Source organism: Phascolarctos cinereus, unplaced genomic scaffold (genome assembly GCF_003287225.1).
Source record: "Phascolarctos cinereus isolate Bilbo 61053 unplaced genomic scaffold, phaCin_HiC Scaffold_4;HRSCAF=312, whole genome shotgun sequence".
NCBI lineage: Eukaryota > Metazoa > Chordata > Mammalia > Diprotodontia > Phascolarctidae > Phascolarctos > Phascolarctos cinereus.
Genome location: NW_027555847.1, coordinates 570,610,412 through 570,628,063, shown reverse-complemented (window position 1 = coordinate 570,628,063; position 17,652 = coordinate 570,610,412). Strand labels below are relative to the sequence as shown.

At 41.1% G+C, this 17,652-nt stretch overlaps 1 protein-coding gene across 1 annotated transcript; it reads left to right on the top strand.

Annotated features, from left to right (window-relative positions):
* The first annotated feature begins 15,378 nt into the window (after positions 1–15,378).
* Positions 15,379–17,442, top strand: PPP1R3G (protein phosphatase 1 regulatory subunit 3G). The gene is given in 2 exon segments (XM_020973820.2): positions 15,379–15,954; positions 15,957–17,442. Coding segments are annotated over 2 exon segments (1,206 nt in total). The 5' UTR covers positions 15,379–15,905; the 3' UTR covers positions 17,114–17,442.
* The last annotated feature ends 210 nt before the right edge of the window (positions 17,443–17,652 follow it).

Below are 17,652 nucleotides of genomic sequence, written 5' to 3'. Positions count from 1 at the left end.
TTGTTGTTCTGCTGTCTTTGAGAGCTCAGAAGAAATTTAAGTATCTTCTTATTAACTTTTTGCTGTCTTATGTGTTTCTAACAGTTTAAAGCAGGCCGCCAAAACACACACACACACACACACACACACACACACACACACAAGACTGACTTGTGATAGATTTAATTTGATAGTTGATTTTCCAAGGATATTTATTTTTGTTGTCATTCAGTCATTTCTAACTCTTTGTGATCCTGTTTGAGTTTTTCTTGGCAAAGATACTGGAGTGGTTTGCCATTTCCTCTCCAGCTCATTTTACAGATAAGGAAACTGAGGCAAACCTAGTTAAGTGACTTGCCCAGGGTCACACAGCTAGTAAGTGTCTGAGGGCAGATTTGAACTCAGAAAGAGGAATTTTTCTGACTCTAAGCCTGGCATTCTACCCGCTGTGCTCCCTAGCTACTTGGAATCAGGAAGACCCAAGTTCAAATGAAACCTTATTTGAACTTACTAGCTGTATGATCCTGGGCAAGTCACTTGCCCACTGCTCCACCTAGCTGCCCACCAGGGATATTTGTACCCTTGTATTTATAACCTTGATCACAGGTCCCTTTAGAAAGTTATACTTCAGGAATTTTTAGTGTCAAGGAACAATGATCTAGCGATTGCCAAAGGTAATATTTATATGCTATGAGCTCTTTATGTTTGAATTGTAAACATGTAAATCTGCAAAAACAAATTACTTTTACTAGGGAAGTAACTTGTGTATGAACTGAACTGTTTATCATTTCAGTTGTCTTGACATTTTTTTAAATGGGAAAAGAGAAAAGAAAAGCAGCCATTCCTATGTCAGCCTTAGGACCAGTAAAATCCCTTGCTAGAGAAGAAAAAAAAATACCAACAAACCTGTTCTCCATTAAATGAGTGAACCATCATTCTTTTTCAGAGTTTTAGAAAAGAATCTTCCTATTCTCAGCAAGAGATTCTTGGCTTTAGATAGCAAAGTCTTCTGGGGCTTAAAGCTGAGTCATTTGCAAATGCCCTAAAGTTTAATCTTTTCTTTAGCCTAATCTTCTTGGTTTCTGGGTTTAGCTGCCTGTGGGTGATCTCCCTGAACCCTAAAGTGAACATTTGCTATACCTTTTAATCTCTAAAGGCTCCACAACACTAAGTAGTCAGCTCAATGGTTATTCTTTCGGTAACTCCAAACAGTTCTGGGTTTCAAGCTTCCCAGTTTCTCAATTCTAAACCTTCCTCCCATTCTCCAGGATAAGTTAGTAAATGGGAGAAAAGGATAGAAACAAAGTGAAGCAAAGAAGGAAAGATAATTTTCTTTCCTACCTGGTGAACCACATTTCTGGCCTTCAATCTGTAGTTTTTTATTATTTTTTTATATGTTTTTCAGTACTGTCTGACTTCAGGCCTGGCACTCTATCCACTGCTCTACCTAACTGCAGATATGGCCAGCCAAAATCTAGAAGGTTTTGGGGTTATCCTTACAGTAGAAAAATGCCTAAAAATTAATGTTGGGAAAGTGCATAGAATGCTGATTGAATCTTTATGGAGCCTGTCTTCTCATCTGGAATACTGACCTAAACCCCCAAACCTGTAGTTTCCTTCCTTGTGGCTTGTTGATGTATTAGGAAGGGAGCATGTTTATGAGCATGCACAAAATGTTGCCGATCCAATTCTCCACGTGGAAGAGGCTGGGAAGCAAGCTTCCAGGAGAGTCATAATGATGCACAAGAAATATAACTTGTTCTGATCTGCTAGCTATAGAGTAAATGGCAGCCTTATTGATTGGTTGAGTTATAAAGCCAGAACTAGGGAAAGAGTTTTTATTCAAAAGCCTAGTCCTTCTTTTGGCCTTCGGTTGGGTTCTTCTCTTCTTGTGATTCCTTCCTAGATGATGGCATCATGTGAGACACAACGCTATTGGACCATCTCCTTTAATATGCGGCCCCATGAATATGGGCATTGGTGCTCTGCTTTGTGGTTTGTGCTTTTTAAAAAAAAATTTTTTAGGCAATTGGGGTTAAGTGACTTGCTCAGGGTCATACAGCTAGTAAGTGTCAAGTGTTTGGTCTGAGGTCAGATTTGAACTCAGGTCCTCCTGACTTCAGGGCCAGTGCTCTATCCACTTCACTACCTAGCTGCCCTGTTATTCATCCTTTTTCCTTTTAGGTGAAGGAAGTGGAAGGCTTTGAACTTGTGAGTTTCAAAAGGTCAGGAGAGTGAGCCACCCATAAAACAGTTGTTTTTCAAGAGAGATTAGATCTTGCACACTATGCAGAGTCTGCTGGTGGAGCTGCAGAGATGACTTCATGGATTTCCTTCTATTAAAAGCATAAGATGCAAAGATCACTGCAGGAGAAGGTCACATGATTAAGTTTGGGTGGTAGAGACAAAGAGGAGGTGTTCCCAAAGAGAACACGTTTTTTAGTGCAGAGACTTTTAACAAAATTTAACTCTTTATAATAAATTTATGTATATATTTATGGTAATAAATTATAAAATGGATTAATGATATACAGTATTTATGCATTTATGACAAAAATTTTTTAGTTTTCTTTACATAAATTGTCTGTGATTTTCTGCAGTATACCACAAATTTCCAAGAATTCCCATTCAATTACTGATGGCCCATCCACAAATAGCCAGAACCATGAATGTGAAACCCACAAATGTTGAGAGATGACTGTATAAACAGCTGGTTCTGAAATGATTTTCACATTAAGACAAATTTAGTTTCTTCTTTTGTTTCTGTTTCTTCATGTTTACTATGTTGTGAACCTCTAGACTCTTTTCTCTAAGCAAGTATTCACGACATACACTCCTAAGTCTTTTGGGAAGTCTCCAAGCCTTTAGTGTCCTTCTTTCCCTCCTTCCATTCTTTTTATACAGGTTATACATGTATAATCATACAAAACATATTTCCATATTAGTCACGTTGTGAAGAAAACACAGACTGAAAAACAAAAACAAAAAAACAAAAACCTAAACCCAAGAAAAGAAAATTTTAAAAAAAAGTCTGTTTTGATCTTCAGTCAGACTCCATCAGTTCTTTCTCTGGAGGTAGATAGAATTTTTCTTAGTAAGTCCATTGGGGTTGTCTTAGATCATCGTATTGCTGAGAAGAGGTAAATCATTCGTAGTTGATCATTGAATAATATTACTATCACTATGTAAAGTTGTCTCCTGGTTCTGCTCACTTCACTTTGCATCAGTTCATATGTCTTTCCAAGTTTTTCAGAAAGCATCCTACTCGTCATCTCTCATAGCACAATAGTACTTACTTTATCACATACTACAACTTGTTCAGCCACTACCCAATTGATGGGCAACCCCTAAATTTCCAATTTTTCACCACAAAAAGAGCTTCTATAAATATTTTTGTACATGTAGATCCTTTTTCTTTTTCTTCTTCAAATCTCTTTGGGATATAGACCTAGTAGTGCTATTGCTGGGCCAAAAGATATGCTCAGCTTTATCTTTGGGCATAGTTCCAAATTGCTTTCCAGAATAGTTGGTTCTGTCCACAACTCCACCAACAGTGCATAATGTTCCAATTTTTCCACATCCCTTCCAACATTTAGCATTTTCCTTTTCTGTCATATTAGCCAATCTGAGAGGTTAAATTCTTAAATTTAAGGTGTATCATTTTAAAAAAAGTATATTTTTTGAAATGATGCAAATAAAAAAAACCATTAGAGGGTTAAAGAAAGATTTCCAGGGCGGCACAAAGTAATTTTTTTTTGAAAAGGGGGTGGTAGGCCAAATAAGTTTGGGAACGTCTGATTTAGACCTTTGCATTTATCAAACATTAGATGACCATGATCATTTATTACTGTGTATTGTATACCTAATCTATTGCACTGACCCACCACTCTGTTTTTAGCCAGTACCAGACTATTTTAATGATTATTGCTTTGTAGTACATTTTGAGATCTGGTACAGCTAGGCCATTTTCCTTTACATTTTAAAAACTGATTCCTTTTATATTCTTGATCTTTTTTCTTCTAGATGAATTTTGTTATTTTTTTTAGTTCTACAAAATAATTTTTTGGTAGTTTGACTGGTATGGCACTGAATAAATATATTAATTTAGGTAGAATTGTAATTTGTATTATATTGGCTCAGCCTATTCATGAGCAATTTATATTTTCAGTTGTTTAGATTTGAATTTATTTGTGTGAAAAGTGTTTGTAATTGTGTTCATATAGGTCCATATAAAGGTTCATACAGGTTTACATAGGTCATGTAGATTTGTCTTGACAAGTAGACTCCCAATTATTTTATATTATCTATAGTTATTTTAAATGGAATTTTTCTATCTCTTGCTGCTGTACCTTGTTGGTAATGTATAGAAATGCTGATGACTTTTTGTGAGTTTATTTTAAATCCTTTAACTTTACTAAAGTTTGTTAATTATTTCAATTAGTTTTTTAGTTGATTCTCTAGAATTCTCCAAGAATACCATCATATCATCTGCCAAGACTAATTGTTTTGTTTTCTATTGCCTAGTCCTCCAATTTCTTTTTTTGTCTTACTGCTATAGTTAGCATTTCTATTATAATATTGATAATAGTGGTGATAATGGACATCTTTGCTTCACTCCTGATCTTATTGGGTAGGCTTCTAGCTTATTCCCATTACAGATAATGCTTGCTGATGGTTTTAGATGCTATTTATCATTTTTAAGGAAAGCTCCATTTATTCCTATGCTTTTTAGTGTATTTAATAGGAATGTGCCTTGTATTTTATCAAAAGCTTTTTCTGAATCTATTGAGATAATCATGATTTTTGTTGGTTTCATTACTGATATGGTCAATTATGCTGATAGTTTTTTTTCTAATATTGAACCAGCCCTGCATTCCCAGTATAACTTTTAGTTAAATTCATTAGGGAAATTGGTCTACCATGTTCTCTCTGTGTTTTTGCTCTTCCTGATTTTTATATTAGCACCATATTTGTGTTGTAAAAAAAAGTTTGATAGGACTCCTTTGCCTATTTTTTCAAATAGTTTATTTAATATTGGAATTAATTGTTCTTTAAATGTTTGGTAGAATTTACTTGTCAATCCTTCTGGTTCTGGTGATTTTTTTTTTCTTAGGTAGCTCATTGATGCCTTGTTCAATTTCTTTTTCTAGGATAGGGTTATTTAAGTGTTCTATTTCCTCTTCTGTTCATCTGGGTAATTTATATTTTTGTAAACATTCATCCATTTCACTTAGCTTCTTAGATTTATTGGCATATATTTGGGGAAAATAGCTCCTAATAATTGTTTAAATTTCATCTTTATTGGTGGTGAATTCATCCTTTTAATTTTTGATACTGGTAATTTGGGGTTTTTTCTTTCTTTCTTAAAAATCAAATTAATCAATGGTTTCTCTATTTTGTTGTTTTTTTTCCCCATAAAACCAGCTCTTTCTTTTATTTATTAGTTCAGTGGTTTTCTTCCAATTTTATTAATCTCTCCATTGATTTTCAATTTGGTGTTTAATTGGAAATTTTTAATTTGTTCTTTTTCTAGCTTTTTTTAGTTGCATGCCCATTTGATTTGCTCTTTATTTTTAATATAATTATATATTTAATATATTTAATATTTTTAATATAATTTTGCCCCTAAGTACTGCTTTGGCTGTATCACACAAATTTTGGTATGTTGTCTCATTGTTGTCATTCTTTTTAGTGAAATTATTTATTGTTTCTATGATATGTTCTTTGATCCACTCATTCTTCAGGATTAGATTAATTTCCAATTAATTTTTAAGCTATGTTTGCATGGCCCTTTATTGAATGTAATTTTTAGTGCATTATGATCTGAAAAGGATGCATTTTAATACTTCTACTTTTCTGCATTTAGTTGTATGGTTTTTATGCCCTAATCCATAGTCAATTTTTGTACAGCTGAGAAAAAGGCGTATTCCTTTCCATTCCCATTCAATTTTCTCCAGAGGTCTAGCATAGCTAACTCTTCTAAAATTCTCTTCATCTCCTTAACTTCTTTCATATTTATTTTTTGGTTAGATTTATCCAGTTCAGAGAGGGGAAAGTTGAGGTCCCCCACTAGTATAGTTTTTCTGTCTATTTCTTCCTGTAACTCTTTTAACTTTTCCTTTAAGAATTTGGATGCTATACCATTTGGTGCACAACTGTTTAGTATTGATATTGCTTCACTGTCTCTGATACCTTTTGGCAAAATGTATTTTTCTTGTTTATCCCTTTTAATTAAATCTTTTTTCTTTTTTAGCTTTTGTTTTGTCTGAGATTGTGATTGTTACCACTGTTTATTTTTTACTTCAGTTGAAGCATAATAGATTGTGCTCCAGCCCCTTACCTTTTATGCTGTGTGTCTCTCTGTTTCAAGTGTGTTTCTTTGTAAAAAAACATACTGTAGGATTCTGGTATCTGCTTCTGTTTTATGGGTGAGTTGATCCCATTCACATTCACAGTTATTATTACTGTGTATTTACCTGCATTTCATTTCCCTCCTATTTATCCTTCTCTCTCTTTCTCTCCTTTTTCTCTGTCCTCCTCAAAAGTGCTTTGCTTCTGATCACCACCTCCCCTAGTCTGCTCTCCTATCACCCCTTCCCCCTACCATCCCCCCTCTTCCCGCTAGCTCCCTGTAGAGGAAGATAGATTTCTATACCCAACTGGATACGTATGTTATTCCTTCTTTGAGCGAATTCTGAAGAGAATAGAGTTCAAGTATTGCATGTTCCCTCCACCCTCTTCTTTCCACTGTAAAAGCTCTTTTATGCCTCTTTAAAGTGAGATAATTTACCCCATTTTACCTTTCCCTTCTCCCTTCTCCCAGGTCATCCCTCTTTCTCACCCCTTAACTTCATTTTTTTGGATATCATTCCATCATAGTTAGCTCACACTTGTGCTCTCTATGTATGCTCCTTCTAACTGCCCTAATAATACAAAAGGTTTTAGAGTTGCAAGTATCATCTTCCCAGTTTAACCCCATTGAATCCCTTATGATTTCTTTTTCATGTTTACCTTTTAATGCTTCTTGAGTCTTGTATTTGAAAGTCAAATTTTGTATTCAGCACTGTTTTTTAAATATCCATTTCCCCCCCCAAAAAAAAGTTTATACTCAGTTTTGCTGAGCAGGGGATTCTTGGTCGTAATCCTAGCTCCTTTGCCCTCCAGAATATCATATTCCAAGTCCTCCCATCCTTTAACGTAGAAACTGCAAAATCTTGTATTATCCTGACTGTGGCTCCACTACATCTGCATTGTTTCTTTCTGACTACCTGCAATATTTTCTTCTTAACTTGGGAGTTCTGAAATTTGGCTATAACATTCCTGTGAGTTTTCATTTGGGGATCTCTTTTAGGAGGTGATTGGTGGATTCTTTTAATTTCTATTTTACCCTCTGGTTCTAGGATACCATCAGGGAAGTTTTCCTTGAAAATTTCTTGAAATATTATGTCTAGGCTCTCTTGTTGTTTTTTGGATTATGGCTTTTAGGTAGTCCAATAATTCTTAAATTATCTCTTCTTGATCTATATTCCAGATCAGCTGTTTTTCCAATGAGATAGTTCACATTTTCTTCTATTTTTTCATTCTTTTAATTAAATTTTATTGTTTCTTAATGTCTCTTGGAGTCATTAGCTTCCACTTGCCCAGTTCTAATCTTCAAATAATTATTTTCTTCAGTGAGTTTTTGTACCTCTTTTTCCATTTGGTCAATCCTACTTTTTAAGGAGTTCTTTTCTTCAGTGGATTTTTGTGCTTCTTTTACCATTTGGCCTATTTTATTTTTTAAGGGTTTTTTTTTTTTAGTTTTTTTCCTTGTGTCTCCTTTACCAAGCTGTAGACTTTTTTTGTGACTTTCTTGCATCATTTTCATTTCTTTTCCCACTATCTCTCTGATTTGATTTTTAAAATCCTTTTTGAGATATTCCAGGAATTCTTTTTTTTTGGGGGGGTAGGGGCTAAGACCAATTCACATTTTTTCTTTGAGGCTTTGCATGCATCTGTTTTGACAGTATTGTCTTCTGAGTTTGTGTTTTGCTCTTCCCTGTCACCATAGTAACTTTCTATGGTCAGGTTGTTGTTGTTTTTCTTTTTTTCTCATTTTCCCAGCCTATTTCTTGATTTTTAACTTTATGTTAAAGTTAGGATCTGCTCCTAGGGTGGAGGAAGCACTGTCCATGGCTTTAGGTTTTTGTGCTGCTATTTTCAGAATTAGTTTTGGGGGGGTCTGTAAGTTTTTAGTTCTTCCATGGTGGTATGATCTGAGGGGTGGTGTGCTCTATTCTCTTGGCCTGTGCTCTGGTCTGTGGGTGACCACAAGTACTCTTTTCTGCCCTGGAACTGTGATCAGAGTCTCTGCTCTTGCTCGTGCTCTTCCTTCCCCTGGGTCTGACCCAAAACCACATATGGGCAATGAAACAGAGTCCTACATCCACTGCCACCAAAGGGCCCTCTTGTAATCTCCTTCTGACCAATTGTCTGACCCCTCTTTCCAGATGTGGGCTTAGAGCTCTGGAAGTACCACTGCTGATTCTGTTGCCCCCAAGGCCTGCTGCTGGCTTGCTGAGGTGGGATCTGGTGCTGTCCTGCTGAGCATTGCTTGTGCTGGACTGTGCTTCACTCTCACCCTGGTGTGACAGACCTTTCCTGCTGACCTTCTAAGTTGCCTTGAATTAGAAAATATTTTCATCCATCCCTTTGTTGGTTTTGCTACTCTAGAATTTGTTTTGAGGCTTTTTTTTTTGGTGAGGCAATCGGGGTTAAGTGACTTGCCTAGGGTCACATAGCTAGTATCATGTGTCTGAGGTCAGATTTGAACTCAGGTCCTCCTGACTTCACGGCTGGTGTTCTATCCACTACGCCACCTAGCTGCCCCCAGAGGGATTCTTTTAAAGTTATTTGGAGGGCTATTTGGGAGAGCTCAGGCAAGTCCCTGCCTTTACTCCACCATTTTGACTCTGTCCTGTGTTTCCTTTTTTAAACAAATCAAATTTTTCTATATGTTTTTTCCTGTTCTCCCCTGAGCCCACCTTTGCATTGAAACCCTCAGTAGGTGTTGACTTGGTTTGGAAGATCTTAATTTGTTCTTCATTCTATTTTACTACCCTTTCATAATCTGCAACAAATATCAGAGAATAAACTCAGATTATCTTCCTATGGTTTTTTTGCTTCTGCTTATACTGAGCACTGCAAGACATAATGGCCAACCATCCCATGAAGCTATGTTTTTCACCATCTTTGGGCACACAGTGAAATCAAACCTGCCATTTGTCGTCTCTCCAAGAATTCATTTGTTATCTCTCCAAGAAGATATTCTGAGTCATACTTACAAAATTTAACTGCAGTGTTCTTTTATCTTCTGGTTTTACTTATTGTGAGAATGTCAATACTGATGTAGCTCATGTCTTCCATGTATATATGGATTTGTTGGTCACTGAACACAGATGTGACATTTAAGGTACTAACAGGTTCATTTTTGTGATAGATTGGGTTAGGGATTAAAACTTTGATTTCATTTGTATAGGTAACTCACAGGTTAGGAAATTTCCTCTACCAGTGCAAGTTCAGCACCTTCTTTGAAACTTAAGAGTCTTAGAGAGGTACTGGAACATTGACTTGCCCAGGGTCACACAGCCACAATGTGTGAGAGGAAGATCTTAAACCTAGATCTTCTTGGCTTCCAGGCCACTCTCTATGCACCATGCCATGCTGCACCTGAAGTTCATGTTTATAAATATTGAAAAACAAGGTGATTCTCAGAAATCTCTGCCCCCTCCTTCTCTCCCTTCTTCTACCATCACTACAGCCCATGAAATGAGGGAAATACTTATTTCCTTCAGTATTATGAAATCAGATATAATCTAGTGAGATCTCTAGCTCAAGTCTTATTCTGATGCCTTTATTTCAAGGAGAGGACCTTGGTTTCTCAAAGGCTAACTATGGTAGGAGAGCATAAGCTCTGGCAAGTCTGAACAAACTAGAAAGTTTTTAAACGTGGGCCTGGTGATTACCTATATGTCTCTTGGTCATGTGCTAGCCTAGCTATGTTCAGGGAAATTAATCACCAGATTTATGACTTGAAGAGCAATTTTTTAGTCAGCAGCTCTCAATAACCATCTACCTCATTGTAGAAGACTTGTATCAAAACCATTGTTTTAAGTGTTACAATACCATTATTCCCTCAGCTTCAATAGCCTGTCTCCAAGGAAGTACTGTTATTGTGAGGGCACCTTTAAGAAGCTTTGGAATCTTTAAGAGTGATGTTTTAACTACCCTTCCTTGAGGAGTCAATGGAGTGATCTACAAAAAGGCTGTGAGGAGGTAAGGAGAAACTGAGGAGAGTTAATAGGATGAAGAAAATTTCTTTGTGAAAGAGAAATAGTTTATCTACCAGATTGTGAAGAAACATCATAAAGAGAATTCCTTGAAGAGTGTTTGAGGAGACTGAAGAGTTTTAACTGTCATTCTGAAGAATTATCTGTCATGTTTGGAGAGTGATAGTGAAAAGAGAAAAAAAACCTTGTTCCTTGAGAGAATTGATTTTAACCCTTATACATCAAATAAGTAAGAGGATTCTTGAGAGACTTTGGCTGTAATCTTAAGAGCTAAGTGGTGGGATTGTGTTCCAAAAGTGAAGAGAAGTCAAGAGTAAAAGTGGTATATAGATGGGACTCTGGTTTTGATCTTTCTCAGAGTTAAAATGTTATAAATGAGCAACTGCTTGTATGGAAAGCTTTTTTTCAGTTTATTAAATAACTAATATTCAATAATCTAGGATAAGAAAATCATAGCTAATTATTTAATTAATAAGGAAGATGCTACTAATTTTAATACAGAAATATCAAAACATATCCTTGGGTTACCTTAGAACTTGGGATAATGAGAATGAAACCCCCAGGGCTGCACTCCCTAAGAAATCTCCCTTCATGTGCTAGTAGGTCAAATCATACTGGGATCATATTGCTTGGATTTTTCTTTTCTGGCTAGAAGGCCATATTCCAGGACTGTTGAACATGGGGTTACCTGAAAGGCAAACCTCAATGCTGGTATTATCCCTAGGCCATGTGGGCAAGTGCCCAGAGCTCACCGTGCATGTCTACAGCAGCAGTCACCACTCCACCTCAGTCCACCCAAACACCTGCTACACTTGGTGCAAAAGGCCCAAACTGATCTTTTAGTTCTCTTTTATAGCTCAGCAGAGTCAGCTGCTCTTCCAATAGTTTCAAAAAGAGTCTGAGTCAGGCAACTCATCTGGGGGGCAGTTTTCATCATTCGCTAAGAGGTGCTGAGGTGACACTAATGGGTAAGTTAAATTCCACAAGCATTTATTAAGCACCTGCTCTATGCCAGGCACTGTGCTAGGTACTGTGAATATAGATATAAAAAGAAAACAGTACTGCCCTCAGGGTTCTACTACATTCTACCGGAGAAATGGCATGTAAACAGAGAGCTATAGACAAAATAAATGCAATGCAATTTCAGGGTAGGAGATGAACAATTTGGACCATCAAGAAAGGAGACAGGCCTTGAGTTGAGTCTGAATCTAGGAGTTCTGAAAGCGGAAAGGAAGAAGCACATTCAGGCAGGGGGGGGATGGAGCACTCTATACAAAAGTATGGCGATGAGAAGTGGAACATTGTTAATGAGGAAAAGCAAGAAGGTCAGTTTGCTGGGAATGGAAAGTACTTGAGGGAGAGTAATGTGTAATCAGCCTGGAAAGATGGTTGGACCCAGATTGTTTGGCTTTCCATGACAATCAGGTGAATTTATATTATGTCCTAGAGGCATAGAGAGTCACTGGAGCTTTTTGAGCAGGTGAATAACGCGTAATTTAGGAATATCAGTTAGACAATTATGTGTCAGATGGCCTGATCCAGACAAGAGTCTGGATATAAGGAAACAAGGAAACTATTTCAGGCAAAAGGTGATGGCTTGTATTAGGGTGGTAGCTGTGTAAGTAGAGAGATGGTGACAGATTTGAGAGATGCTGTGCTGCAGAGTTAATTAATGTTTGCTAGCATTTATGTAGAGCCTGCTATCTGCCAGGCATTGTACTTTACAAATATGATCTCATTTAATACTCAGTACAACTCTGCAAGGAAGGTGCTGTTATTTTCCCCATTTTACAATTGAGGAAACTGAGGCAATCTGAGGTTAAGTGACTTGCCTAAGGTTTATTATTGTTGTTCAGTTGGTTCAATCATGTCTGATTCTTCTTGACCCTGTGGACGTGCCAATACTATCCATGAGATTTTCTTGGTAAAGATACTGGAGTAGTTTGCCATTTCCTTCTCCAGTGAAGTAAGGAAAACAGAGGTTAAGTGACTTGCCCAGGGTCACACAGCTAGTAAGTGTCTGAGGCCAGATTTGAACTCAGGTCTTACTAACTCTAGCACTGTGCCCCCTGGCTGCACCTAGAACTGATAACCTGACAACAGATTGGATATGGAAGGGTCAGGAGACAAGGATGACAGATTTTGAACCTGTGTGATTGGAAGAATAGTGATCAGAAAAAAAAAGAAGTTAGGAAAAAGTGTGTTTGTGATAAAAGATAATTCATTCTGTTTTGTGTAAGCTAAATTTGAGACTTCTGTGGGCACAGTGCCAGTCAGGCCTTCCTCAAAGGCAGTTGCAGTAGAGGCAGGACCAATTAACCACCTCTCTAAATTTCTGAACAGGACATGTGACTTTCTGATTTCAACAGGTATACAGGGCACCTCAGCTTCCTGGTCGGAAACACAGCACCTCCTGTGTTAGAGGACACAATAATGCAGGGAAGGCAGCCAGAGCCTAGAGAGTCAGTCAGCAAATTGCCAAGGAGCTCATAGTCTGATAGAATGGACAACATACCAATAACTATGTACATGCAAGATATATACAGAACTAAATGAACACTGAGCCTTTTTCAAGAAGACCTCACTGTTAGTTTGCTTCTATTCATTATTCCCCAGTAGTTAGTATACTCCGACCCTCCGATGTACCCCCAAACAAACTTATCTTCTCAACTTCAGCTGTCTGCTCTTTCATTTCCACTCCTCTTAGACTTATTCTGTTCCCACCTCCTCCAATGGCCCACTCCAGATAATGCCTGCTCCTTCTATTGTGCCTTCTGGGCAGACTGCTCAATACTAACATATTTCTGTTGCACCATTTCCTATTTTACTCCTTTCATCTTCTGACACTCAGTGAGACATGGTTCTCTCTTACCACACTGTATCCATCCCTGGCTACCCTTTTCATACCTTCCTACTCCCCTCCCCTCCCCTCCCCTTAAGAATACGATGTAGATCAGAAGAATTTACTAAAAAAAAAAAAGCCTGCTGTCTGGTAAATTATACAAGTGGCTTGAAGGCCTCTGTTCATCCCTTTACAATAAAAGTCTCCAAAGCTTTTCTCTCATTAAGCTCATCAAGATGAGAGGAAGCTGAGGGGAGCTTTTTAATTAACTCCCTCTGGTATTCGAAGGCAATTTATACAGAAGGTGAAGTGAGAGCATAGTAGCAAAGGAAGGAGCCTGACAAAATGTTCTGGGAAAACGTGAGGGCCCTCACGCAAATCATTAGTTATATCTGGAAAGAGCTAGAACAAATTCCAGCTAAACCATCCACTGGGGTCAGATAGTTCCCTCTGAATTCTTTGACTCCTGCCTAAGAATAAGGTGGGGGGTGGGATGGGGATACTCTGGTGTATCTCTTCTAGTCCTCTCTACTGTACAATTCAGTCACCCACCCCTTTAATCTTCTTGCTCCTAATCCCTAGCTCTATTTTACCCCTAGGAATGGAAAAGTTGCCCGAGTTAAGATAATTTTGGTACAGAGTTGTTTGAATTTTTGTTGAGAAATATTTATCAGAAAATATCTTGCCTTCCTCCCATCTTTTCCCCCACATCTACATTCGTTAGCAGTTTCTCTCTTTAACCAAATGAGATCCAACCATACATCATCCCCTTCGCGTGTTTAAAGACTGCCCAGGTCCTCCAGTTGAAATGGAGACCAAAGTAAACTAAACATGGAGGTGCGGCGGTGAGGAATAGGGGAGAAGGGGGCGGCCTCCTTCTAGCCCTCCTACTTCCTTCTTGGCGCCACAAATTGTCCTTGCCAGGGGAGGTTGATAAGGCTCCGCTACGTCACGAAATATGGCTGTCTGAGTGCATGTACTTTGCAAAGATGCCAGAATGAAAAGGCGCCCAGGAAGATGGGTTGTGTCTAGCTGGAGAAGCAACTCCCCAGCCCAGGCCATCCTTTGCACACAGACCTCTTTCCCGTCCCCTCCCCCCAGCCCTGCTTCTCTTCTCTGGGCTCTCGACCTCCACCACAGGGCAGTTTGTGCATTGCTCTAGAAGTTCGGCTACTGACTAGAGCCCTACTCAAGAACCTGGAAACGTGTTTGGTCCGGGTTGTGTGCTTTCGCACAGCCGGGACTAGAAGGGAAAGGGAGGAGGGTAGGTACGTGCACTGAAGTCGGTGGTCAATGTCTTACTGTACTTCCTCTGCTTTTAGAGGTCTCCGCCTTCCCCCAGACACACCCCCTGCTCGGTTTACACACCCCTTTCCAGCTCGGCTTCCCCGGAGAGTTCCAATTTCGGCCTTTCTTTTACCTCCATACTCCCTAGTGCCTGTCATCTCCGGTAGCCGAAAAGGAAGACGTGTCTTCCTCCCTTCCTAAATATCATCTGCACCGCCAGCGCTCTCTTAAAGAGAGACTCAGCTCTCCGACTAGTTTTCCTTCTGCTGGAATCCCAATTACTTTCTGTTGGGTACATAGCTCACTCAGCGCCTCCGGGGTTTTGGAACAACTAGGAAAGAAGAAAGTGGAGGGATAGGTAGTTTCGGCTGGGGATAGGGCCCCAAAACGTCCAGATTTTCTAGGAAAGTACTTATCTATCCATCAAAATCAATACCATCAAAAAATGCACTGACCCCACGGACCTGAGCCTATGCTTCCTCTTTGACGACGTTTTCATTTGTTTACGGTTTTGGACTGGAGATGTATATTCAGAATGGATTTTCTGAATGTTTCCCGTGCCCAGATTGGGTTTCCATTTGGAGGAGAAAAATTGCAAGAGGTAACAGCAAAGCGATGTGTGCGTTTTGACTGCTGTAGTTAATCTGCGAAATTCTTCATTCACTTTATAAAGCCAGATGCAATCCTGGGGGAAGTGACAATGGCATAAATTACTCTACCCTCAGGCAATCATAGTTCATTTTTTATGCAGCCCTTCAAGATTTGTAAAGCGCTTTACACACAGTATCTTATTTGGTCGCACAATACTCACAGGAAGAGATGCAGTAAGTTATCTTTATGCTACAGAGAAGTGAACAACTTCAGAGAGGCCGATACTTGCCCAGGTCGCAGAACTAATAAGATTGACGTGGGTACTCGAGGAAAATCAGGTAAATTTGCTGCCAAGTAATTTTATTCTCTCTCTTATCTCGGGGTTATTCCACAGCCCCGCCCCCCAACCCCTTCTAAACTGCGTACATGCTTTGAAGTATCCAAATGAAGCCATGTGAGTTGAACCCATCCCAGAAAACCTTGCCCTGGGAGTGCCCCCAGGTAGAGCAATGGTGAAGTCTCCCCTTCCCAGCAATTAGGTCCCTCCCACAGCCCATCACAGGTTCGATTCCAGTACTGGATCCATAGAAGGGCTATCCTTCCGTTGGTTTCCTCCTCCCACCCCTGCTTTTCCCCCCCTTTCCTTTGTCAGCCTCAGCTAAAACCCGGAGACTCTGCAGCGGAACAGCTCTCGGCCTCAAGCAGATTTCGGGGTTGGGGAGAGTCAAGACGGGGAGAGCTTTTCTCTCTCTACACGTGCAAGTAGGTAATAAAATCCCGAGGCTGGCCAAGAAGCCCCAGAGTTCACGAGAGACTGGAGGAAAGAAGCTGCCCCATCCAGCAATCCTACAGGGGCCCAGTCGGGTCCCAGTGATCCTATGGAGACCCAGGCTCCTCAGATCCTGAGTTTGGATCTTTCGGGGTCAATACCTACGAAGATCTGCCACCAGTTGAGGAGAGCCCCGATCCAGCGACCCTACGGCTGGGAGGGAGCGGCGGCGGAAACTGCCACAATTGCCCGGACTCCCCGGCTCGAAGCCCTCCCTCTCTGCCTAGGGGCAGCCCCCAACTCCCCAAAAGAGATGCCAGCCTCTTGGAGCAGAAGCTGCTGGATGCCCGCCGCTGCTGCCGCGCCCGCTCCTTCTCGCTTCCTCCGAGCCCTATCCTAGAAGCAGCGAAGTTACTGCAGCAGCAGCAGCAGCAGCAGAGGCTGAAGCCTCAGCCCGAGGATCCCGGCGCCGAGTGGGACGAGACGGACCAAGAGGAGGAGCTGCTGAGCCCCGGCGCCTGTTGCACCAAGTGCAAGAAGCGGGTGCAGTTCGCCGATTCTCTGGGGCTCAGCCTGGCTAGCGTGAAGCACTTCAGCGCGGCCGAGGAGCCGCAGGTGCCCCCCGCCGTGCTCAACCGCCTTAAGAGCTTTCCCATGCGGGAGCGGGACCTAGAGCAGATTGGGGACCTGCTGGCCGCGGCCTTCTCCCCGCTCTTGCCGGAGGGGAGCCGCCCCACTCCCGCTCTAGCGCCGCAGCTGCCCAGCCTGCAGCCTCTCTTCGAGCTGCCCGGGCCCGGTGGCGCTACCTCCGAGCGCCTCCTTCTGCAGCGAGTGTGCCTGGAGCAGGTAGACTGCGGAGCGCCTCCTGCCTACGAGGTGAAGGGCTCCGGCCGGGTGTTACGCTGCGCTGGGCCCCGGGAGGTGACCGTGCGCTACACCTTCACCGAATGGCATTCCTTCTTGGACTTGCCCGCTACGCTACAGCCCGGCCAGCCAGCACAGCTGGAAACGCAGGGGCAAGAGGAGCAACCCGGGCGAACTTACCTAGACCTAGGGACTGGGAGATCTGAGGAGGGGGCTGGTGACCCGGGCGAGCCAGACACCGAGCGCTTTCACTTTTCCCTGTATTTGCCTCCTGGACTGCTAGGGGAGAAGGAGGAGGAGCAGCAAGGCTTCGCCGTGCACTTCGCTGTCTGTTACCGCTGCGCGCAGGGTGAGTTCTGGGACAACAACAGCGGAGCCAACTACACCCTGCTCTGCCAGCTGCCGCATCCCACGCAGGTGCCTCCCGAGGGCAGCCTCGAGGGTCCTCATTGAACCGCGGATCTCAATACCTTTCCTCTTCCTCCCACATGCAAACATTTGTCTAGTGGTCAGACCTGGAGACTTGGGGGTGGGGGGGACTGGGGAGAGGTAGCTAGGGAAGGAGGCAGGGACAAGCTCAGGAAACTTTGGGTCTCTTTTGGCGACTTGCAAACTCGGCGGGGGATTGTGGGAAATTTGCCGGGTGATCCCATTTCTCACCTATAAACTCCTTGGGATTTTTTTTTTTGAGGAGGGAAGGAGGAAAGAGAAGGGGAGCGTAAAGAAACTTCGAAAGCTGTGCCGCTGCTGCTTGTTATGGGATTGATGCAGAGTCTCCAGGAATACTGCCAGAAATGGCGAGAAAGGGGAAGAGGAGCCTTGGGAAAGGGATGCCCTGTAAAGCGTGACACTGGAAAGTTGTTTTAACCAGAGGACGTTGCATCTGCCTTATTCCTCAGAAACTATGGCTTACAGCGGCCCAGAGAAAAGAAGAAACTCTAACAATAATAAATCATAGGAAAAGAGGGCCTTGCCTACAGATCCTTTATGAG